Source organism: Corvus hawaiiensis, chromosome 1 (assembly GCF_020740725.1).
Source record: "Corvus hawaiiensis isolate bCorHaw1 chromosome 1, bCorHaw1.pri.cur, whole genome shotgun sequence".
NCBI lineage: Eukaryota > Metazoa > Chordata > Aves > Passeriformes > Corvidae > Corvus > Corvus hawaiiensis.
The window spans coordinates 6,276,750-6,302,410 of record NC_063213.1 but is presented as its reverse complement, the minus strand read 5'-3'; the positions used below and the strand labels follow the sequence as shown (position 1 = coordinate 6,302,410).

The following is a 25,661-nucleotide window of genomic DNA, read 5'->3' as shown; positions in this document are numbered from 1 at the left end:
GTAGAGGTTTTGTTATGACTGCATTTGGCACTAACTCACTGTTCTGCTATCAGCAATGCAGGGAACTGTTGGTAAACTAGAATCAGACTGTTGGAGAAGTAACTTCAATATTGAAGGATTCCAAGGAGTGCTTTGTCCTGCTTCTGGTCCCAAAATAGTTTTCGTTTTGTCCAGTGACTCATGGGAATGGCACGAGCAACCCCAGAACAGGGAGGAGAAGAAAAAAAACCACCACATTTTCAGCCCCTCCTTCACTGGAAAATAAATCTCCTTTGGATTTATTTTTTTCAGAGTCTTTTAATTGTCCATTTTTTATGAGCAGTGAAGATGGGGAGCAAGTCCTGGGTAGTGCCACATAGGGCACATATTGGCATAGGGCACCTGCAGTGGATGCAGGGAGCCTCAGGGCAAGGGCGTGTCGGACAACCACTGCACTGTGATGTGCACGGCTTCTCCTCATCCACTGCTTAAAAATAGATGTAGTTAGGGATTAGGAATTGGACAGGGAGCCAGCCCTGCTCTCCCCTTTCCTAATGCCTGCTTCTGTCGTTGAGCAGCCCTGCTCACTGCTGGAAACCTTCCCCTGACCACGTGTGCAGCAGTGCCGAGTTCTCAGAGCCTGCCAGAGCAGCCAGCATCATCCTGTTGTATTTTAATCTGGGAAAGTGTCATTGTACTTTAGTTTTGGGAAGTGACATCTCTGACCCTGTAAAATACGATGTCATCTCAATTGGTACAGCTCATGCAGAACAAAAGGGACCTGTGGTTGTGAATGTGAACACTGGAAGAGCAAGTCCTTCATTACCTTTCAGTCTAATGAAGTCAGCTCTTGTGTCTCTGTGAGCTCTTTTATTCCAGCAGAATGAGAGAATCATCCAATTAACTTTATCAAAGGACTTTTTTGTTGGGATTCAGTGGAAGGGCAGGAAACAAGTGCAGACATCTATCTGGTGTATTGTCTCTAATTGTGTTTACTGTCCCTGTTGAGGATGGTGGGAGGTAATTCCTTTTCTGTTACTTGCCTTTCAAAAAATTTTTAAGTGAAGAGGCAAAATAAAGGTCAAATAACTCACTGTTGTTAAAGCAAACAGAACTCCATAGTGCTCCATAAATGTTCTCACTATTCAGAGTTGGAGAAAAAGGGAACAGAGCTCAGGAGCATTTTATAACTTTCACTTAAATTCAGAAGTATTTTGAAAGGCTATTTAGATTCAGCCCATTTGTATTTGACAGATTATTTTTTCAGCCTGTTCTGAGAAATGAAACTGAATTTACCACAAACTGAACCTAAGCCAGAGATTTTTCAGAGAGAGCATCCTCTGGGGAAGGCTATGTGCTCAATCAAGGATCTGTTGCTGGAGCACCCTTGGCAGGAGAGCAGAGGGGATGGCTGTGAAGAGGTGCTGCAGCAGGGGCACAGGCAGTGCCTGGATTTCCAAAACAGTCTCTGCCTGTCCGTGGTCAGGGTCTTCTCAGCAGAGCTTGTTCATTTTTCTGGGCATGTAGCTTTGGCAGGACACTTCTCTTCCCTGCAGTTCAGTGCTCCTTAAGTTCTAGGTTGAGACCAGAAATTTCTTCTTAGAGAGGACTTTATCTGGCAAAAAAAGAGGGATCAGATTTCCAGTATAAAACAAAGGAACAAAAATAACAATGTTGGGAAAATTTCTGCCTGTGGCAGGGCTGAGATGGTGGTGTGAGGATGATGAGAGACCAGTTTGTGGGGAAATATGAATAGTTTGGTATCTTAGCCCATTGCACTGGGGATTATCATATGGTAGTGATTAAGTGTTGTGCACTTCAATATTTCTTGTGAAATAATGAAGAATTGCAAGCCAGGTAAGAAAACAGATGAAGGAAAAGATTGGTATTGAAAGGATGAGTGCTGGATGGAGGGACAGAACTGGTGGGGTTTCCCCAACAGTCCTGGGTCTTTGCCAGTAAAGCTGAGACAAAAAATAGAAGCACAGTAACCAAAGTTGTTGAAGGTGCAAAGAAAGGTGTTTTTTTAATCATAGGGAAGGATCTTATACAGGAGGACCCGGATGACCTTCAGGATGGATAATTCTTACCAGCACAAGATAAAAGGTTGTTCACTTGATGTATGTTAACCAGAGCAACAAATAAAAGAGGTCAGGGAGTGTTCTCTTCACCTGAAGATGAAGGGTTTGGGCACAATCCTGTTGAAGAGCCAAACTCTAGGCTAGGAGAAAGGAAGAAGAGATTAGGAAGAGAGAAAGATTCCATCATCCGGGTGAAATGACAGGGGCAGCTTTCATAATCTTATTCCTTTTAGTAAAATCTTCCAGAGCTGCTTGACTTGGGGCAAGTGCCCCACTATCACTTTATATTTCACTCAAAAAATTGAATGCTAAGTTTGCTAAATGCCAAGCACTGTGAGACGTGTCTCATTCTGTTGCTTTGTTTTCAGCAGTGGATCGTTCTGGATGTATTTTAGAAACGTGCCTATGATTATTTAGTGTGTACAACAGGGCAAAGTCTCTCCATGGTCCCCAGCCAGGGATCCTTTTTGTGCTCCAAAGCACGAAAGCTGATAGCAACTTAGAGCATTTTAGGAGATACTTACTCAGTGCTGTGCAAGGTGGCCAGTTCAGCCTTGAACAAGTGCAGTCAGTCACTACAACCAGTGCATCTGATGTAGCACAGGCTCTGCTCTGTTGCTTCACCTCCCTGGGGAGCAGATTGCTCTAGGCTGAGAGTAGGGTCACCAAGCTGCTAATTTAGCCCAAAGCCAGCTCCCCTGTTCGCTGCAGGCATAAGGTCAGGGGCTGACATTTCTCTCCAACATAAGCAGTTTTAAGGTCTAAGGAGTCCAGGGTTGGGCAGAGAGCTCAAAGATCCCATATATGCTCTGCATAAAGCCAACACAGGAAGTGTTTTGTTGTTGGTTGGTTGGATTTTTTTAATTAGGTGAACAATCCTAGAGGAAGTTTTCAATTTGCTTGATTAGATTTTATTTGTGCATTTATTAGTATTGTACTTGTATTGTGAGTTTGGATTCCTTATCTCCAAGACGCCAATTATCTGTTTGGGATAAAATGAGCCATATCACTGTGAGCGTTTTTGGTTTTTTTAGGTGTGTTTTATATTTCTGCCCGTTCTCACTTTACAGCTTCTCCTGGACCAAAACAAAGTGATTAACAGTGGTTACTAATGTGAGAAACCAGGGTGTAATACTTTTATTTTGCTACTACAGCTCAGCTGGGGGAATAGTTATTTTTCCAAGGCACATGTGGGAGTTTTCAGCCCACCTGCCTATCATAGCTTCAGGAAATGAGTCCAAAAAGCATGAAGAACAAGCTGATGAATGATCTAGCTGTGTAACCTGCCTCTAGCATCACTGCCAGAGTTGTCACACCGAGTCTGCATGGGATGATGGGGTTTATTCCACAGCAAAGATTCTTCTTCATTCCCAGCTGAAGCATGAAAATGAACATTGTCTTACGACTTTTGGATATGCTGTGATAACTTGCTGCTGATTTTACTTGCAGAAGCACCTAATAGTCTCTTTAAACTTGCAATACATTAGCCACAAATGATATTCTAAGCAAGCAATGCTGTTGTAATTCCCCAAGCAAAATCACAAGTGTTTACCCACCGTGATGGTGGGTGTAACCTGTGTGTAATTAACAGGCTGAGGAAGAATTCAATGTAGTAATTTCCTTTAATTTGGTAGTGTGCACATGTGTATTTAGCAGTGTGCCCCTGGTGCTCTGACAATTAATTAATTCATCTGCCTGGCACAATGGAGTGAAGGCAACTGGTTGTGATTGCAATAAATAAAAACACCCCACTGCTTCTGCTCAGAATTTGAGAACGATTTGCTTTTGTGCTTGACTTGCATGTACAAGGGAATGCTGACCTTTTTGACAAATTGTTGTTTGACACTTCACATCTCTAAAATTGCTTTAGTGTGTAAGGACACCATAGTCCTTTTGAAGTTACTCCTATCAGTGTGTCATTTTAACCAAACAAGCATGCAAAAAAGATAACGTGAAGCATTAAGGACAGTGCCAGAATGAGCTCCTTGGCTTTACAAATGTCATGGCTTGTCATTTTAGGAAAAATTATAATGAACTTATCATCCTGGAAACACACCTAAACTACAGTAGCAGCGGCAGATTTGTATTATTATTAAAATAAGCTAGAAAATGTTCTTACTCCTCACTTTCAGGCAGTAGATTTGGCAGCAGACCTGTTAAAATTGCAATGCAGAAGGAGGTGCCATTGTGCTACTTGGTTGTTTCTTAAACTGTGTAGTTGTGAAGAGAACAAGGCATAAGTAGTCTCAGGTGATTTACAGATGATATTTTAGTAAAGTTAATGAGCTTTTATGAGAAAGCTATCACTTTGGAACTGTTTTACCCATGACAAAAGTGCCATTTGTTTATTAGTTTCCTGTAGTGTAGTTATTATTCCAGCTCTCCGTTGAGGCACTGTGCCCTATTATTCTTGATAAATACTCACTGGGAGACAGTCTGAGTACTGGAGGACTTAAGAGTGGGAATAAAGGAGGTACAGTCCTCATGGCAGAATAGATGTGTAATTCGGATTTTCAAGACTGTACACAGCATCCATGACAGAGCTGGGAGGCAAACCTGAGCCTCAGGCAACTGCATTAAGCATGAAACACTGCTTTTTTCTCCTCTTGTGGAGACTGTCCAGAGTCTGTTGTTGCTTCTGGTAGTTGCTATTGCTTCAGTTAGAATTGACTTATCTTTTTCAAAAACTTCCCCTTGAGGACAACTGCTCTCCTAACTTATCTGTAAAAGGACACGTGTATGTTTGAGACATTTTTGCCCACACTGTCAAAAACAGGAATTCAGGTATAAAAAGTTGTTCTGTCTCTTGTCAGACATCTCTGTGCTGTGCAGAGGAACACAGAGCAGAATTCATCATCTATCTAACCAGGGCTGTGCTGGCACAGGTCTGTGCCCCTCCTAGTGACCCACGCTATTTGTGTCCATCTCCCAGACCAGGTGCCACTTGCCCTTTAGGTTAGAAACCTTCCCAAAAGGGAGACTGTAATCTCTGCAGGCCTTTCTGCAATTCCACACATCAGGACATGCTCCAGGTCTGTCCCACCCCAAGTGGAAAGAGGAGCTGGTCCAAAGTGCATTGCAGAAGACAGAAAGAACTACAAGAAGTGGGACCCTGGGTTATGGAGGGAGCAGCTGTTTGGCCATTATGCTGCTGTCTACAAGTGTTTTGGAGCTGTGAATAAACATTATTTTGAAAAGAGAGTTATTTGCATGGATTTTAAACTCAGCTGACCATTTTTAGCTGGGTTCATACACACAAGCCTTCACCAACCCAAAGGAGAGCATGTGTGCCCATGAGGTTTCCTTTCATCTAAATAATCCTAATGCAAGATGCTGTTTCTCCCTAAAATGACTCCCATGGCAGCAATGCCCTTACCTAACTGGACTGACACACATCAGGAGGCATCTTCACAGGCAAGAGCTGCTGCCTGCTCTATCCCTCCTGGTTTGTGTTGAGTAATTGGGCAGAGAGGAGCAGGCATGCAGAGGGCTGTGGGCACATCCACCTTGGCCTTGGCTCAAGCATTCCCCAGTGACCTGAACCCCACTGCTGCCTTCTGCCAGGAACAGAGCCCTTCATTCATGAGAAATGCCCCCAGCTAAAACAGCAGCCTTATACCCACAGAAGTACTTTGTGCATCCAGAAGGAAATAAACTTAATGTATAGCCCAGGCACGTGCAAATCCCACAGACATTTTGGGTCAGCTTCTGTTAATTGTATGGGGGAAGAATTTGATCTCTGCTCCTTTTTTTTTGTTTGTTTTTCTGTGTTCTTTTCTCCCCCTCACTGGGTGAGCCCACCCAGTGCAGAACTGTGCTGTGCTGTGCACAGATATTTACACTGCTGGAAAGCCAGCAGAGGTCCCAAAAGGGATACAACTGTTAGAAAGGTCATATCCCAGCTCAGGTAATTAGCAGGAGCGTCGCCACACTAAAATGGTTCCTCTATTTTTGGGATAGGAGGTGCAATCCCACAGTTGTGGCTGTGGCTGGCATCATGGAGACCTGTCAGGCACTTGGGGACTTGTGTGCTGTGCTGAGTCACATCATGGGATGGAGGTTTAAGTACTGTGGGTGGGTGCTTAAATTCACGAGGAAGACTTTGGGGCACCGTGTTTCCTTAACCACGCCCATTCACCGCCTTAAATAAATTCATTGCCAGTCATCTTTCATTTGTCCAAGGAAGGAAGAGGTATGTGTAACAAATAAGAGCAGTAGAAAAATTCCTGCATTATATGTGTGATAATAAAATGTGTGCACACATGGAAATGGTTTTGTGCAATTCAGGGTGTCTTTAAGAGCAAGGGGGAGCATGAGGCCAGAGAGGTGACACACACACACACCTGCATGTCAGTGGAGGCAGGTGCTGGGGAAGGTGAGCTCTGGCTAATCCACCAACCCAACAAACAGGAGTTGCCTCTGTTGGGACAAGTTCAGAGATCCTGAGAGGCCTGAATTGAACTGAATTAATGGTGATTTTTCTTTTTTCTTCCTTCTTCTCTCCTCCTCAGGTGGATGAAAGCTACTCAGCTGGCAGTCCTTCAAAAGGCATTTTCTCAAAAGGTCTCCAGAACCGACCTTCCAGCCCCGTTTCTGCCCCTGTGAGATCCAAACACAGTCCTGGCTCACCCAAAACAGTGTTCCCCTTCCCCTACCAGGAGTCTCCCCCACGCTCCCCACGCCGAATGAGCTTCAGTGGGATCTTCAGGTCCTCCTCCAAAGAGTCTTCCCCCAATTCTAACCCGTCTACCTCTCCTGGGGGCATCAAGTTTTTCTCCAGATCAAGAAAAAGTAAGAAATTGCTCATGTTATTTCAGGAAGATACACGGTACCCCTGGGCTTGGCCCATTCTTTACCTGCGGTAGTGAAGTAAGTGCAGATGAGGCATGTGCTAACTGTTCGTTATCTCTTTCACTGACCATGTGTTGTGGGTTTCTGACTTGCTGGCTATTAGGTGTGACTTCTGCAGGGCTATGGACACCTCAGGGGCACCTACCAGGGCTGAGGATGGAAATCACACTCCTAAGCTTTGCTTAGAAATCCTTTGTCCATGTTAGTGGGAGTTTTCTGGGTGGTTTCTCCAAGGTTGGTTGGACATCAGTGCCAGGACATGAGAACAGCTGGAGACATTCTCGGGATGTGTGGTGGAGGTGGGCACTGACATGAGGTCACTCAGGAGTTACAGGTTCTGTAGACCCCAAAGGGAATTTCAGCTGTGTTTTTAAATTGGTATTTCTTTGTCCTGTTGTAGGAAGGGAAAGCATCCTTTACTGGACAGAAGTAAATTATATATGTTTCCAGTCAAATGAGCATTAAGGGGATATTTGAGCTCCTCTGCAAGAATATGAAAGGCATAGCAAACCTTCATGTTTCAGAGCAGTTACTTTGTACAGCTTTATACTGGGCACAGATTTTAGCTTTTCAGCAGCCTGTGTGCTATTAACCACTGCTAGAACTCAGAAATGATCAGGATTGAGAACGTGCTTCAATTTTAAAGCTTTCTTACTGAACAGAGGTTCCCAGTGCTGGTCAACAAACCAAACCTGCTCTTCACAAGGGGTTAGTGACTGTGGGAAGGAAGCAGAGTTACAGGGGAAAGAAAGGAATAATATCTTACCACAGAGGGTGCTGGATTGTCAGACCAGAGTGAGTTTTCAGTCTGTGAACAGAAGAGATAATGTTAAATTGTTGGCAAATCTTCTGTGACGATGTAGGTACAGAATTGGTCATGCATATACTTGTGTTGGGCTGTGTGTTCCTGCAATGTATTGATAGTTTTCAGTGATTTTGAATAGTAGAGAGGGACCTTCTTATTTTTCTTCATGAGAATTTCTCTTAAAAACCTTGACTTTGATCAGAACAAGTCATTTCATAGTGACTTGTGCACAAGAACACACCAATACAAACCAATATAGGATTTTTCTTTACCAGAAGTGCTGCTGAAGGTTAATTGAAATGGTATCTTTTCCACTCCTTGCTTCTCTCTAAAGCACCATCAGGAGATTGAAAGTAGGAGTCTGTGCTTCTGAAGGACTTAGAGAAGGCTCTAAACATCTGTTCAAGGACATTTGTTCATCCCTGCTTGAAGTTCAAGTGTGCTTTTTACGCTCCCCTCTTGTTCAAACTTGACAATAATTAAAATCCATTTAAGCTCTTCTTGCTAGTCCACATAGATTTAAATATTGCCCCTAAATATTGGCAGTGTTCTGCTGATGGAGTACACAGAGAGGGGCTCTCTGCTGCATGAATAGCAGCAATTTAGACTGCAGAGCAAAGCCATCCTGGGACTTTGTAATCAACTTATCTAACCAGCCAGCACTATTTAAGTCCTAGCTAGGTACAACAGAATATTAAATAAAGGAATCGTCCAGGAGTCAGCAAAATCCTTTTGATAAGGTCACATCACTGCCTCAGGACCAGGCTTGGAATGGAGCCATGCTATATTTGAGCTAACAGAAAATACCCATGACCCTGCTGCTCCGAGAGCCTTGCAGGAATTGCCCTGGGCTTGGGTGCTTGTGGTCTTTTGTTCCTAAGGCAGGCAAGACAGCCTCTTGGAAAGAATGTGCTGATTTTAATTGGTGTTTAAATTGATAACTCTTCTCTTTCCACAGCTTTTGGCAAAATAGAACATTTCTTACCATGCTTTCACAGCATTTAGCTCTCTTACAGAGGGTCTAATCTGTAAGGTATCCTAATCTGAAGGTATCCTGCACTACCATGTTAAAGTAGGTTTTATTCAGAACATGCTAAACGGGGCAGTAATGAACTGCACTCTTAGAGTCTACTATATTTTATTAACTTTTATAGGATTTTATTTAGCAAAACGCTTTCAAGACTTCTGGAAAAGTATGGGTTAGCATTTCTGCTGTATTGTTATTTTTTTACAAGCAATACTTCTGCATTCTGCTACTTTGCAAATAGAGTAACCCTATGTACTACAGAACAGTAAGTTAATTGGTTGTGTGCCACTGAAAGCAAAGTCTCTGTGGCTTGAACAGCATTTCCTGAGAGACAAGACTTCTTAGATGCTCCTTAGACCAGATACCTCAGGCTTTTGCAGAGATGCTGTGCTGAAGAGCTCTGAGAAGAGCTAAGCCAGCACGTGGCTCCACATTTCTAAAGGTGCTTAAATGCTTCACTGCTCAAAATTGTCACAATTTATGTGATTAAAATTCCATTTTCTCAAACAGCTTGGGATACCTGTGTAAAAGTGAATGGAACTCAGGTTGCTTTACCAGTTCTGAAACTGTGTGTGCATTGAGATCAGCTGGACTTGCTGCGTTTGCCTGCCTTTACATCCCTGCTGGTGCTGGGTTAATTGCATTAAAATGAAAATTAACTCCGTGCTGGACTGCACTAGGAGGATCACCAGCAGGTCAAGGGAAGTCATCCTCCCCCTCTGCTTGGTACCAATGAGACACATCAGCAGTGCTGGGTCCAGTTGTGTGTTGGGGTCCCTCCCCTGCCGTGTAGCCCTGGGAGAGGGGCCCTGAGGGCACAGACACGGGGCTTCCCTGCCCCTGCTCAGCCTCGTTCCCATTGGTTGGTTTGTGTTCCCTGCGCGGGCAGAAGGACCCTTGGTCCCGTGACTGGAACAGTTCCTGGGCAGAGCCCCGGCCATGCGGCTGGAGAAATAAACATCTCTGAAACAGCTATCAAGAATCTGTCTGTCCATATATATTTCCTTTCCACGGGACTCCTGGTTTGATATATGCGTGTTGCAGGATCCCCACTGCAACAAATGGTGGAGATTTGAGAGCAGAACGATCCCCGATCCCTAAGCGACTGATTTGTGTGAGTAAACCCTGGAAACTTTGGATTCCTCTTCTTGGTTTTGCTTTGCTATTCCATATCTAAACTATGGAGGAACCGTGGGAAGACTCCTGGCTCTCAGAGCCGCATATGGACATTTATCTTAAACTTAAAATGATTCTTGAACAACGATTTGTAAATTTTAGCTTGATTCAAGCTCAAAAAGAACTGAAACACTTCCTGGCATGGTTGTTTAAGAACTTTTTCTATGTTTCTTGGGATTTAATTCTTACCAAGGGCTTTTGGAAAACCGTTTGGACACAGTTAATATTGGAGTCAAAATATATGCCGATGGAAGAATATTTTCGTGAATATTATTTAGTTACTGAGACTGTTGAGCAATGTCAGCTGTGTCCTGGCGAAGGGAAGCGTGGCGCAGGGACCATGCGGCCCAGGCCACGTGCACCGAGCGCTCTGAGAGCAGCAGCGAGGCAGTTCCCGCGCGCGGGCGGAGCCACGCGAGCCGCAGTGTCGGCGGCGGAGCGAGGCGCGGCGGGACCCGGCGGTGCCCGCCCGGTCCTGTGCAGCGCATGGTGGAGCGAGCCCCGTGAACGCCCGACCGAGAGGGGCGGCGCGCGGGCGGTGGCTGGAGGCGGTGGCGGTGGAACGGAGCCGCGCCCGGCCGAGACGCGCGCTGGAGCAGGGCGCGGGGGAGTCATCGCCCGGGGACCCGGCCGAGACGTGGGTGCAGCGCCCGGCAGCGGCAGCGAAGCTGCGACCAGAGGAGGCGACGCACGGAGAACTGAGCGGCGTGGCCCGGCCCGGCCCGCGCAGCCCCGAACGCGACCCCGGGAAGAGCGCGCAGGCACGAGCAGCTCCGAGAATTCCAACACGGGAGCGACCGAAGGAGAGAGCAAAGACGCAGCGAGACAGAAAACAGCAGCCACTCGGAAAAAGGAAAAGATCATAGCAACTAAGACCTTAGGGATAGTAAAATGGTATAATGTTAAGCAAAATTATGGTTTTATAACAAGGTGTGACAACCAGCAAGACATATTCGTGCATAGAACTGCTATTAAAAAGAATAACCCTGAAAAATGCATCCCAAGCTTGGGAGATGGAGAGGTGGTGGAATTTAATATTGTAGTAGGGAGAAAAGGGTTACAAGCATCGCAGGTCACTGGGCCTGATGGTGTTCCTGTAAAAGGCAGTATATATGCAAAAAATCGTAGTCATGTTAGACAGTATCTCCATTGTAAGTCCCCCCTACAGTTTCCCTTTCCTAATCCCACCTTTCCCTTTTACCCTATATCCTATTACCCCCAGTGTACTCCCAATCCGTTTTTTCATCCATGGTTTCCCTCACAAAACCATGCTTTTGCCAATTGTTTCCCCAAAAATCTCTTTCCAATGCCGAGTGGGGGATGAAAAGGGGAAGGGAAGAAGTTAAACCCTCTCCTGCCTCAGTTTCCCCACAAAGCATGCTCAGAGTTCTGTCTCCCTTCTGTCAGCCCTAAGATGTTCCACAGAATCTGTTTGGACATTTAAAGACTCAGGAGGGTGGCTTGTTTTGTCTTGAAACCGTTCTTGTTATGTTTATCCAGTTGTTTTCATTCTCTTTTTATTAAAATAAAACGGGTGAGGTGTTGGGGTCCCTCCCCTGCCGTGTAGCCCTGGGAGAGGGGCCCTGAGGGCACAGACACGGGGCTTCCCTGTCCCTGCTCAGCCTCGTTCCCATTGGTTGGTTTGTGTTCCCTGCGCGGGCAGAAGGACCCTTGGTCCCGTGACTGGAACAGTTCCTCGGCAGAGCTCCGGCCATGCGGCTGGAGAAATAAACATCTCTGAAACAGCTATCAAGAATCTGTCTGTCCATATATATTTCCTTTCCACGGGACTCCTGGTTTGATATATGCGTGTTGCAGGATCCCCACTGCAACAGTTGTGGGCTCCCCAGTACGAGAGAGGTGGGGACATACTGGTCCAGCAAAGGGCCATTGCACTGCGGTTGCTGCACGTGGTGTAGGGGGAGGAAGAAAAAGGAAGAGAAGCCTTTGTGGTGTCTTCCTAATGGGGTTATGACAAGACAGTGCCAGGCCCTTCAGGGATGGCCAGGGAAAGTGCAAGGGTCAGTGAGCGAAACGCCAGGAATGTGTAGGAAAAATGTCCTTGGAGGGGCTGGTATGGCAGCAGGGGTCCAGAGGGGCTGTGAAATTGCTGCCCTTGCAGATTTTAATAAATTGACTGGACTAGGCTCTGAGCACCACAGTTTAAAGTTGCTCTGAGCAGGGATCAGACCAGAGATCTGCAGATGTCCCTCCCAGCTGTGGCTCTTCTGGGAAACTCTGCACTTGAGTCTTCCCTTTGGGTTTATAACAAATCTGTATTTTATCCAGGCAATCAGCAATTAAAAAAAAAAGCATCAAATAAAAGTTCACAGGGACCTGGAGTTTGTTTTTGTCCCCCACTTTATCTGAAAGGAGTCTGTGCTGCACTCCTTTCCTGTCATCATGAGCAGTATGTGGGGGAAAGTAGATGCAGTCTTTGTTTTAAATAACATACCCCGTCTTCCCTCCACTTCCTACTCCCACACATTGTTCAAAACATAGACTAACCTGTTACTCTGCATATTCCCTGTTTTTCTTGGAAGCAACTTCTTCCTTGCTTGTTTTCATTTTAAAGACTATGTGTGGTATTCGCAGCTCTTGCTTTCCCATGTAGTTGCTCTTTTCCCAGCTATGTTATTTTGCCTTTTGAATATACACAGTTTAGGAAGGGCTGGGGTAGGACAGTGTTAAACCAGAAAGTGATTTGCAGATGTGAAACTTAAAATATTTTCCACTGCAGGCTGGGAGTTTAAAGGTTTTGCTCATCTTCAATATTTTATCACTGGTTTCGACAATATCCAAGAGCTCGTCTTTGTACCTTTTCTCTTTGGTTATCCCACTTCAGTATCTGGTCATAACCCCACAGGTGTGATCTGACAAAAGATTTGCCTTGGAAGGCAAAAATACCTTCCCACAATATGTACTTGGCTGCCAGCCACTTCAGGTAGTTCTTAAGTACAGCTTTGAAGCAGTAAATGGCTGGTTGGGGCTTCACATTCAGCATCCCACCTTTGTAGCAAATCCACCTCAGCCCCCTCTGGAAGAGGCTCTGGAGTGACCTTTTTGGGCGAGGTGTGTGCTTGGCCACTGGTGCAGCCCCTTCAGTCTGAGAAGTTCCCTGCAGAAAAATCCAAGACAGCTCTTTGCATGCTGGGTTTCTGCACAAATGCTCTGAAATTTAATTATCAGATTTATTTAATTTTTCATTTATTTTTTGTCTGAGAATTTCTTTGCAACAGCACTGTTAGACTGACAGCTGAAAACTGAATATGGGTTGAGGGTGAATTAAGCCTGGCTTTGAGGTAGTGCAGAGGGCTTCTTAGTGCTGTTCCCCTGCACTGTGATGCTTGGTAGATGCATCCCCCCAGTGCTGCCCACCTTCAACCTCCCAGAGCCAGGTGCCTTCTGCAGGTGGAGATTGGCTCCAGCAGCTGGAACCAGAGCTGGCTTCAGCCTGCAACAGTCCAACACTGTGTGTGTATATCAAAGGACAGGAAAGGTGATTGTGATTAATTGGGATGAACTGGAAAATATTGGACCTGAGCATGACATCACAGCATAGAATAAGAGATGGATACTGTCCTGGTTTTGGCTGGGATAGAGTTAATTTTCCTCTAGTGGCTGCTACAGTGCTGTGTTTTGGATTCAGTATGAGAATAACGTTGGTAACTGCACTGGATTTGTGTGGCCAGGTTTTGGTGGGGGGGGGGGACTACAGGAGTGGCTTCTGGGAGAAGCTGCTGGAAGCTTCCCCCATGTCCAACAGAGCCAAAGCCAGATGGCTCCGAGAAGGACCCACTGCTGGGCAAAGCTGAGCCCATCAGCAACAGTGGTAGCACCTCTGGAATAACATCTTTAAGAAGGGGAAAGAAATCCTGCACAATTGAGGATGTACAGTTCAGTGCCACCACCAGCAGCATGGGCATGTGAGCAGCCATGGAACATTAAAATAATTACATTTTAATTGGATATGAAAAAATAAGTGAATTAATATGACCTGTAGCTTGCAGTAGGCTCCCACAAAGCTGACACTGATTCCACAGGTTTTCTTCAGGGACAACAGGAGGAAAGGGTGAGTGAAGAGGTGCAAGTTGAAGTTTGAGGTGCTGTGAAAAGTGATTTCAAAATTGGCATTGTGGAACTGCTTCCCAGTTTGCTTTAGGTTGGCTCAAAACTGCATGAGCTGCTCTCATGAGGCACAACTTGGGACCTGCTGCTCCAAGACACTGTTGAGTCCTGGCTGCAGTGGGAGGGCATTTCCCATGTGTATCACTTTTGTGAGAGGTGTAATGCTGGGAGAAAGCAGTGACACATTTCAGTAAAGCAAATGGAGGTGATCCAAAGTAAACACTGGAGGATGACCTGCACTGGGAAGAAACACAATGCAGATGACACTTTTCTTGTGTGAGCTCTCCCTTCACAGCCAATACAGGTACTAATAAATGAGAACAGCTTTATTTCACCAAGTGGAAATTAGGGAGCTACCCCTGCAGATAGGCTAAAACCAAGTACCCTGAACACTTTATTAAAAATAGATAGTAGTATGAAATTTCAGTCATTAAAATGTAGCTTTTCTGATGGGTCTGGGTGACCCATTTGAAGGACATCAGTGCTGCTTCCCCTTCTGAAACAATCAGTTCAAGTAACAGCAGTACTCATGACACATTAATGATGCTGTCAGTTTTACCAGCAACAGGAAATCAGTTAAAAGGTTTCCATTGACCTGAAGCCTTGGGTTGTGGTGCATGGGAGCAAAAGATAAATTTAGCTCAGAATTAAAGGTTGCTTATGGAACTTTGAATTGAAGATTACACAGCTTTCAAACACCTTGATGCTGGTGGTCAGATTTGAATCATGGTGAATTTGCACTGTACTTGAGGAAGGAAATGTTTTTCAATATAAGGTTTTAATGTTCTGCTTCCTCTTAATAATTTTTCTCCTCCTGAAATTCAACTCTATTAACTGTGGTGCCTAAAGTAATCAATAAGGAAGACTCCTGGTGCCTCCATAAAAAGGTCCAGATGGTATTTTTTTCCAAAAGACTGTGAGAAGAAAGGCAGAATGGTTGTCATATACCTTATTCATTCGAATAATTTATTTTCTTGGAGAACATCTTGTGGTTAGACAATGCCCTCTGAGAAAAGCCTGTGACTACTAATTTTTACCCATAGATGGAGCAAGTAGCTCTCATTTGCAGTAACCCAGGAAAGAAATTGGGAAAACCCTGCCACATTGTTGCCAGTTTGTGCTATGATGCCTTGAAGACCTTTGGATTGTGGCTGATCTCTGCTAAAATTTTTCTTCAAGCATTAGACTGAAGTTCATCCTTTCCCAAGATTTTACTCCATATTTGTGGTATTTAGGTAACATCTTGGAGTGAAGTGACTTTAGTCCGGGACAGGCTGCTGTGGAGGGTTGGCTGCTGGGCACAGACATTTCATGTTCCCTTTGGTCGAGCTATTTCCCACCATCACTCTTCAGGAATGCTTCCCTGCAGAATGGCACCATGCAATGGGGTGTCCTTCCTCATGCCGGCTGCTGCAATCTACATTTGGATTTTTCTTTGCTAAACCAACACATTCCTCCCATAGTCTGGGAGCCGCCCAGCCTTCGGAGCACAGCTGCAGAGACCCATCAATTCCAGCCTGCACCAGGACTCTGAACAGCTGAGGCCACTCCATTTCCAGTTCTTTTCCCTTGTTCACAGTCTCCCGGCTTTCTGAATGGGCAGGAGGGGGGGATGCCAGGGGGAAAGGGCAGCTGTGATTTCTGGCTGTGACTACTGTGCAGGACAAGGGTACCAAGCTGGGGAAGGACAGGTCCACCTTGGGAGGGGGATGTAGACTCTTCCACAGTCATCCCATAAAACCTGGGAAAGGAGAAAAGCTGTTTGTCTTGCTTTATTTTTCAGTACTGGTATGCAAGGACATCTAATCATCCTTTCTGAAGCTTGCTTTGCCCTCAGAGGCAGACAAGAGGACCAACACTGTTCATTTTGGTCTCATCTACACTAGAAAAATGACTTTTTGTGGACAAAATGTGTCAGCACTGCTGCAGCTGAGCTGGTGCTGCACACATGGCCAAAGACCAGCCACGTTCAGCACCATTCCTACTGCCAGTTACTGACATCTGCTGTCAGCAGCAGATGATTTGTCTGCTTAAAATGCACCTATGGTGATTGTTCTTAGTTTATTTGGAGATATCTTTCAATGTGCTTCCCTTTTCACCTTAGTTTTCCATGGTCAGTGTTGTCTGCATGGGGGGAGTACATCCAGTATAATTTTATATTCCTGCCCTCTCTGTCTAGGCAAGAAGGATTTTTCAGATTGTCTTCAAATTCCTAATGATTTATATGCAATCATTAAAAAAAAAAAAGGAATTTTTTCAGTCTCTAACTTTCATTTGGGGGGTATGGGACAGACCTGCGACCAGATTCATTTCCATTTTCTATATCTTTCCTGGGGTTTCAGCTGTGGAACATACTACAAATAATCAAACTTTTAAATAACAACCAAAGTAGTATTTCTTGTGATGTATGGACAAGACCTTGGTTTAGTATTTGATCTTTTAGAGACTGCTGCTGGCATGAAGGGGAAATAGAAACTGCAGTTTGAGCATCTCCAAAGGCTGAGGAACTGCTGCTCTTCTTTGTGTCTTTTGATAAAAGATGCCTGGAGGGCATTGCTGATTGCAGGTGACTTTTCCACACAGGCAACAATGTAAGCAATACTAAAGCTAAAGAGAGTTTTTTGCCGTCTTAAGCTGTCTAATCACAGGAAATCATTTGGAAATAAATTATTGGGGAAGTTTTTGAGGTTGTGGGCTGTTTATATTTAACTATCTGTATTTTACAAATCCAAGAATACATGTAGGAGCAGACCTTCAATTATATGTCCATTTTCCATTTTGATCAATCATTTCAGAATTTGGTCCCTAAGCAAGTATTTGTTTATAAGTGCTGGAGAAATCCTATTTATTTTAGTAGGTTTGTTCACACATTTAAAAGTACACTTCTTTTCCTTATTCTAAGTGAATGTTTGTCATAACTCCACTGAAAAACCATTGTGCATCCAAGCTTTTTTGCTATGTGGTTGGAGTCTGGAGGAGTAATAATGACCTAAGATATCCAAGCTTTACAGATATCATGGGTTTTCAGCTTCTTAGATAAAGTGCCTGGAGAATGCCTCAAAAATGGGCTGAGTAAAAATGATAAATGTTGACTCAATCGGTTTTCTGATCTGGAAAAATATGTAATGAAAGAACCTGATCACAAGGCAGGAAAATGCATGGATTGAGGAATAGTGTGTATAGTAGAGTGGGTAAAATACTGTTAAATCCCAGGCTCAGGCCAGCTCTTAAGTAGCCCTTCTTGGGTCAGTGTGAGTTATGACTGAGCTTGGTCTGATTTTAAGAATAAAATAAGCCCCATAAAAATGATGGTAAATTGCTGTGCACTGTGAGAGTCAATAGGGCAAGGAGCTGATCACTATCATGTCTCAATTAATGGGCTTTGTGGAAATGAGCCTTTGCTTTTTGCAGCCTTTGGGGCTGTGAAAACATCTTGGAGGAGAGCCCTGCTGGTAACCAGTGGTTTGACTGAGAGGGTTTTATAGACTTCACGCAGACTCTGCTACCTGCCCACGTGGTTTTCTGGATTTGTTCCCTGCTTTCACATGTACATTTTCCCATGGACCATAAAGCCAACTGAAGGTAACATTCCCATTTGTATGGCAAGTAACCACGGGCAGGCACTGCAGTGTCACAGCTGAGCTGATGAACCTTCGCATGAGCTTCCAGCAGCTGCTTTAGCAACTCCTCACTTCCAGCAGTCACTGGCAGAATCCTGAACTGGGCAAGGAGAACCTGGATCATCTATTTGGATTCACTCAAGGGCTGGAACACTTTCTACTTGTATAGTGATCATCTGACAGTGGAGTTGTCATTAGCCCATTTGATCTGTACAGCAAATTTAGAAGCAGGTTGGTTGGTACTGGGAGGAGGAAATGTGGAAAAGCAAAGAGTAAAAAGTATAAAGCTCTGCATGGTGCCAGGTTTAGGATTTTTTCCCCCATGGCCATACCAAGTCAAATAAATGTCAGTCTGAATTAGGAGATCTAGGAGGAAGCCTTTTGTAATTGCAGTTTGACAGAGGTAAAACTTTTGTGTAATTCTAGCCTGTGTCACTGATCTAATTCTTGTTCTCTCGAATCTGTGTACTGCAGCTGAATCTTTCCATGCTGCTTTCTCTTTGACCAAAGTGAGCTCATGTTTCCTTTGTCAAAGCCAAAGAGAACAGAGATGCCACTTTTTAAAATTAATTAGTTTAGGATTTTCTAGCCCAGTGAGTTAATTGATTTGAGGTTTATTGTGAGTAGAATAATAAACACATCAGCTGGAGGAGGCTAGAAGTTCTTAGTTTAAAATGACAGGCAAGGTCTTTTACTCATGTCAGAAAACAGGTCTTGGGTCTAATTTTTGGACACTGATCTATGAACAGTTCCCATCCATCAGAACCTTTCAATAAATTTGTTTGATAATCCATCAAAACTTCTGACAAGCTTACCTGGCACACTGTGGGATTTACTGAATGAAGGACTGTGCAAAGGACCCAATTCAGGTTTATAAAAGCCTTTTATTACCCGCAGGCACTCACATGCATGTTAGCCAGAGGTCCAGGCTCCCCAAATTTTGCACCATTTTGTGATTTGCCCTCTCTCTGCTGCATCAGTGTTGTATGAAATGGTTTGTGCTGCTAAGTGGGGGTGTGTGGATGCTCCACAAAAAAGGTGCAAAGGATGGGGCAGGGAGATGAGAATTTGTGGGGGTACAGTGTGAAGCTGGAGTAAGCAAAAATGTTGTCGTGAATGTGATTTTGAGAGTAAAGCCCTGAATAGAAAACTTTCTGAAGGGAAGATTTTGGTCTGTGGAGTCATCTCTGATTATACATCTCTGGCAATAATCTGTAACTGGTCTTCTCACACAGTGCTTCCCCTTTGGTCTGCTTGGGTATTAGAATTTGTTATCCAGCTGGACAACTAAACCAGTGCATCTGCAGAGCATTGCTGAAAGATCCAAATGTCAGAAATTAACTATTTATGACAATCCTAAACCATTTACCAGTGGTGACTGCTAAATGACAAACTTAAAGCCAGCAGAGACCTTGCAAAGGTCCCTATGCCTGGGATCTCTAAGATGGATCAATAGACTCAACCACCCTCCCACCAGGGAAAGCTGGTTCTAGAAAGGACACCAAGTGTTAAATGAAATCTAAATTTTCCTATTTTAGTTTTAAAACAAAACAAACAAACAAAAAAAGGGTTGTGGATTTTTTGGTTTTGATTCGTTGTTGTTTTGGATTTTTTCTATACAAACTTTCTGCTATGCCCTTTCCTTCTGCAGTTCACACAGTATTTGAAGATTCTTCTCTATCTTAAAATAATTCTTGCCTTAGATGATGAAAATATTAATGTGTGTAGTTGATATGTGAAACAAGTACTCAGAGCCTTTGATCATCAACCATCAAAACACCTCAGTTCTTTAGTTAGATTATTTGGAAGCTTGCCTTGGGTTTCCTGTAAGCACACTTTACTGGTTGGCAGCTGTGGTGGGTTCCTTTGTAGTTTGTTTCTTGCAGCATCTGCTGCTGCTTACGTCTCTCTGAGCCCCAGATGGGAGCGAGTGCAGGGCTGGGAGCCCTGTGTGGGCGTGTGACACGGCGCTGCGGTGACAAGGGCGTGGGAGCAGCTGCTCCAGACAGTGCCACACTGTGCCAGCCCAGACTGCACCTCCCTGGCAGCTCCTACAGGATTGTGAAACATAGGTGCCCTCCTGTGGGCATCCCACTGCTTCTCCTTCTTGGGTGGAGAGGCTGGGATTGCCTTGTCTGCCTGGAGGTGCTTTGGCTTAGGTTTTGAGCAGAATGCTAAGAATCTTTGACTATGCTTGCTGTTGTTTTGTTTTGTTTTGCTTTTTTTTTTCACTTCTAAACCAATTAAAACATCAGGGACTAAAAGCATCCTGCCCTCCAAACTGTAATTTCAGCATTTGTTCAGGAAATCAACTTCTCCTCCCCTCATCCCAGGAGAGTTTGACGTTGCCCTCAGGTCAGGATATGGCCCTCCATATCAAGGTAGATATTTAATTGTGTTGGTAAATGCATGGACCATAATACAATTAATTTTTGGCTGGGGAACACATGTGAAGGTAAGCCATTAATCAAATATTCTTCAACAAACACTGTTTGTTGTTCGGGAGTACAGAGCATTTCATTTCAGGGTCACTGTGAATGTAGCTGCTTCATTGCCTGCCTGAGCTGGGCAGAAGGTCTCATGTCAGATTTGTTTGCTTAACCTCAGTATAAGGTTTCCATAGCTCTTCAGGTTTACAATCTTTCCATGAAGCTGTTTAATGGCAGAGAACTGCACTTGGCAACCTGAGCTGTAGCTCCAGCAGGATGATGCTGTTTGCAGTAAAGCCTTTGCTCCAGTTCCTCTCTCACACTGATGTGGCCTGGAACACTGAGCATCCAGAGGCCAAAACTGACTTTAATCCATGTGAAATAGAGGTGCACATCCAAACTCTGCAAAGGTCAAGACTTTCTGGAGAGAAGGTGAAAGAATTTCACATGAGCTAATGCTTAATATAGGAGCAAGAGTGGCAAACAGTGCCCGTGTGATTTATTCTGTCTTTAGCATCTGTATTAGTGCTGCCTCCTTTGTGTGTGGTAGAGAAGGGGTGAGTTTGGCCATGTTCAGTGCACCTTGAAGGATTTCTGAAAGACAAGCATCAATGGCAGCTGAAACATGTATCCAGGTGATAGAAATGGGCTTTTGGCAAAGGAGTCCTTGGCGAGGCAGCACCAGCCTAAACTCGTTCAGGAGAGTGAACCTCAAAAATAAATGAGTGGTTAGCTGAGTTTCTTCATCTTTTAGAAGGAAGTATTGCCTCTTTCAGCAAAGCTAGTTAAAATGTGCTTCTACCCCTGTGAAGATCAAATTCTGCTCTGTTACGTGTATTTAAATACATTGGATTTACTATGTCTGACTTTTTCAGAGTGGCACAGGGGAAGATTTGATCATTGGGCGCTGAACACAGTGAAACAATTTCCAGACTTGGGTGCCTGAAATTAATAGTATATATCCTTGCTGAGCCATTTAAGCCAGTTGATCTGAAGAAAAAAGCAAAGACCTTAAAAAAAAAAAGAGAGAGAGAAGAAAACCAGAAATATTTTGGCTAATTTCAGCAATATTTGCTCATCACCCCAATAAAGGTGGTGAACAATAAGCAATAGTTTCCTACATAGGGAGTCTAAGCTTTGCAGTATTGGGTTTTGTCCTTAAAAGCCAGAGGAAAACCCTTACCTCTAAAGCAATCAAAGGGATAAATAGTAAGTAGTGAGGAGTATTGCTGATCTGACATCTTGTATATTTGCTGGTGTTCACAGAAATCTTTCAAACAAATGATGGGGATTAGTGCAAACCCATTTGCACAGCTGTCTAGATTTTGTTGGATCAGAAGCCCAGTCTGCAGAAAAATAGGTGGATTATCAGCAAATTCTTCCTAATGGCAAGGGAAGACAGGTAGGGAGAGATGTTCTAAATTTAGAGAAATGGTCAAATCCATGGCTGTGGAGTGACAGATTTGGGCTTTGTTGCAGATGTTAAGAACATTTTTCTTTTTCCCTTTTTGTTGTTGTAGAAACAAAGACTAAAAAAGAAGCCAAGATTTAGCATTTGTCTTAATTTCAGTAATGTATTTAATGAATAGCCATGCCTTTGGGATTCCTTTGTGATAGGCCAACTTTAACTTGATATTTGTTTAAACAAAGTGGACTTACACTCTGGTATTATCCAGGCCACTGGAGTGAAGAATGTGTAAAAAATACTAGATTATGAAAATACAGAGAAGAAGATTATCATGTCTTATTTCTGCGTGTTATATGGAACAGCTGCATGTAGCAATAGTCACACATATCCATGCTGTCAGATAAATCCTGAAAGATAAGGCTCTCCTGATTTTTGGGTGGTGTGGGGGGTGTGTGGAGCTTCTGTGCAAGGGAGATATCATCAGGGGGTTTCTGCCCCATGCTGATGTGTCACTTTTTCATTTGACCACAGAGTTTAGGCATGATGGAGAGAGTTGAAATCTCAGACTTTTCTTTAAGGGAGAAAGCCCCACTGGACACCCAAGGACGGTGGCTACCTTGGAGTTGTCCCCAGCCTCAGAGAATGGTGCTGGAGGAGCACGTGGCTATTCCAGAGGTGAAATTTGGGGTAAGGCTCCTCATTCTGTATGGCTGTGCTGAGGGGCTGGAGAAGCTGTGGGTGGCTGCAGTCCCCTCAGTGACCCCAGAGAGGTTGTGCAGCACCCAGGAGGCCACAAGTTAGAGAAGAGAGGATTGAAAACCCTTTGGAAACTGGCCTTAGGTCAGCTCTTGTTCCAACTGCAGTTTCTTGGCATGGGTTTTGTTATTAAAGACATGTCACTGCAATTAAGTGGCATTAAAGTCAACCGAGCTGCTGCTGAGGGCTGAACAGAAGTCATGCTGCTGCTAAAGTCACCCATCATTTTGGGAGGAGCTTTGAGGCAGAGTGTTTGGAGCTTTGTTTGGAGAAGCTGGAAGCCACAGTGGCTATCACAGGAAGCTCCTATAGCCCCTCGGTTTGGAAAACCAGGATATGGGGACAATGAACATTGTCAGTGGAGGAGCTTACAAAGCAGAACATGTGAAAGATCTGTGCTGCAGAATGGGAAACTTACATCCAGTGCATGCAGCTGCTTCCCTGGAGAGCCCAGGCAAACTCAGGAAGGGGGAATGCCAATGGAGCATGGACCTACAGCAATGGTGCTGGGGCTTTAGCCATATTTGTCTCTAGGCAAGAGAGCCTAGAGGGGATCCAGCTGCCCTGGGCTGGGCGAGGGCTCTCACCTGTGCTTGGAAAGGAGAATTGGAGAGTATGATTCCCAGTATTCACACCATCATTTTCACCCCTTTATTACATTTTGTATTTAAGAAGATGTGTGCAGCTGGGAGGAGGCTTTTCTTGTGCACAAGCGTGTTTTCAGCAGGAGCATCCTGGCACTGCCTCCATGCACTGACTTTTGCATCTTCAAACACATCCAAGTGCTCTGATGGTTCCAGCAACATCAGACTTGGGGAAGGCAACAGCAAAAGGCATCACCACAAAATGAGCCTGTTGAGTCATCTCCAGCCTTTCTTTCCTCTGCCTATCACTTTGTCCATTCCAGTTTTAACAGTGAAAAGAAGAGACATTTTTAAGAGCTGGTTTCTGCTTCAAGGTTTCCATCTATTTTTTGTCAGGGTGAAGTTTTTCCATGTAAAATTTTTTGACAGTGCTTAAATTTTAGGATTTGGAGTGCTACAACAGGAAAGTGTCTTCTGCTCCCCACAGAGCTGTTGAAGCCAAGAGTGTCCAAAATCTCACGTCTGCTACCACAGTAATGAGAGGGAAAACAGGATTATGTTGAATAGATGAACCTCACATGTTCACACTGCGTTGTGCTTGGGATCAGTTGGGAAGAGTTATGAGATTGTGGTTCATGTTCTTGTTGCATTCAAGCTTTATTTATCCTTCTGAGATGATGCAGTCATGATGTTTAGTGTTAGAATATATGGATTTGTTAGGTTTTTTTTTAATGAAGAACTGGAAGAGGAAGGAGAGTATGCCCTTTGCTTCAGCATGGCTAAACCGAGTCATTCCCTGCTGCAGAGGGGCTCTGCAGGAATGGGGCACTGATGTTTGGGATGGCATTGTTGAAAGACCTGCTTGCATATTCAAATCCTGTGACATTATTAAATAAATAAATCAAGTGACATTAAAGGAAGTATCTGAACAGCACATCCTTTCCTTTGGAAAATAACCCTGCAGGGTACTGAAATCTGCTGCTGTGGGGCACCAGGATAACTGTGCATCATTCCTCACTTGGGAACCATGTCAGGGACCAGACTGGAAAAATTGTCTGCAGTGGATGTTTTTTACTTCTCTGTCATCTAGCTGCCAGGAAGAGGAGTTTAGTGCTGTATTTTGTATATGCACTGTTTCTGTTTCTGCATGAAGCTCTCTTAAGTCTTTCCAAATTCTTTACCATAAAAGATAATAAAACACTACAGCACTTCATTAAATGGCATCCAGAACTCTTCCAACACTAAGGCACAAATCAGATTGGGAGCAGGAGAGCAATAACAGGAAAGACTGTGGAAAATTCACTTCCCTTTGGAGTATCTGGATTTTTGCCATCAGAGAAAACCTGGAATCCATCCACTGTAACAAAAAATTAGCAGGTACTTAATAATGTACTTTTTTCCCAAGACTCCATGGATACCCACCAGTAATGATTTACTGTAAGCACGCCATGAAAAGCAATGTTAAATCCTGCTGCCTTCTGCTTTGGAGGTCACAGAGAGACAGCTGAGCAAATCTCAGCAGTGGCAAATACAAGGCATGAAATACTGTCACTGGGAAAGAAGGAGCCAAGTCTTAATCACATAAGCAGATTCTCATATACTTTTGCCATGATATTTTATAAAGTGTTTATATAACTGAAAAGATTAACCTGGAGGAAAAAAAAAAAGCTAGAAAAAATATTTTTACGGCTTCTTATTTATGGCTTTACTATGGTTGAGGAATTAGTTTGCATTTTACAAAGCCAAAAAGTGGGGGAGGAGAGAGAAGGAGGGATCTGAGTAAGGAGAGATATTTGCACGGCTCTCAAAATATTAAAGAAAACCTAAAATCCCAAGGAGTTACTTCTGTCAAATGCAGACACGCAGGCAAATCCGAGGCTGGAGCAGGACTCAGTATCCAGGCAACGTCAACATTTTTTGTTAAGCTACTGCCAGTGCCACTGACAGCTTTTGCCATTTTATGGTCACATTAAAAAAAGAAAATGCCTGACATCACTGAAATTCTTAGAAATTACTTTCTTATCCATCCAGCAGATGTGAGGCTCGGCAACACACGGCACATGCACAACTTGCAAAAATTCCAAGGGAGAAATCCTGTGATGAGTTCATGGCTGGGAGCTTGTGTTTCTCTCTAGACCTGGCACTTCGTTTCCCCAAAATTTGTTATCCTCTCCCTTGGACACAGATACTTGCTGTGGATTAGGGAAGGAATCGTGTTCAATTAAGCCCTTTATAAACAACTTCTGCCACTTCACTGAAGGCTGCAGGATTAGAGGAGCCCTTTGCTGTGCTAAAGAAGCCTCCATCTCTTCTTTCCTCGTTCGTTTTGCGTGGTGCAAAAGCCAAGGAGGTAAATGAGGTCAGGAACTTAATGAATATGCTAATAATGTCAATATATGAGGGGAAGAAGCCCTTGCTTTTGCAGCCTTAAAGGGGTAAGGTGGGACTGGTGGGCACAGAGCAGTGCAGCCTGGTGGGCTCAGTGCTGTAAAGAAAGGACACTGGTTTGCAGTGTCCTCGGAGAACCACAAGTGGTTTTGTACTGAAGTTGTTAACACAGTGAAGCCAAAACTTTTCTTGGAGCTGAGCAGTTAAAACTGTTGAAGAGCCAGCTTCATTCTTCACTGTGGACCAACTCAGGGAGCACTGAGTGCTCTCCAGGCATGGCTGCATGTTTTGTGCCCTTGGAGCAGAAAGTAAAACTGTCTGTCACTTTGGGAAGTGCCTGGTGACAGCAACCAAGGCAAGGTTGTGAAGACACATGGAGCTTTGCAATCATGGAGGGGGGTAACACAAAAACCCAGTAAAAACTTGCTG

General features: G+C 44.1%; 1 protein-coding gene across 3 annotated transcripts in view; it reads left to right on the top strand.

The window, feature by feature from the left end:
* The window catches only part of PRKAG2 (protein kinase AMP-activated non-catalytic subunit gamma 2), a 222,848-nt gene that overhangs the window by 71,086 nt on the left and 126,101 nt on the right, over nucleotides 1–25,661 (top strand). For all 3 annotated transcript variants that reach the window (XM_048321701.1, XM_048321860.1, XM_048321787.1), the window contains one exon: nucleotides 6,572–6,851. In XM_048321701.1, the coding sequence (XP_048177658.1) occupies nucleotides 6,572–6,851 (280 nt within the window). The remainder of the gene's footprint in view (nucleotides 1–6,571; nucleotides 6,852–25,661) is intronic.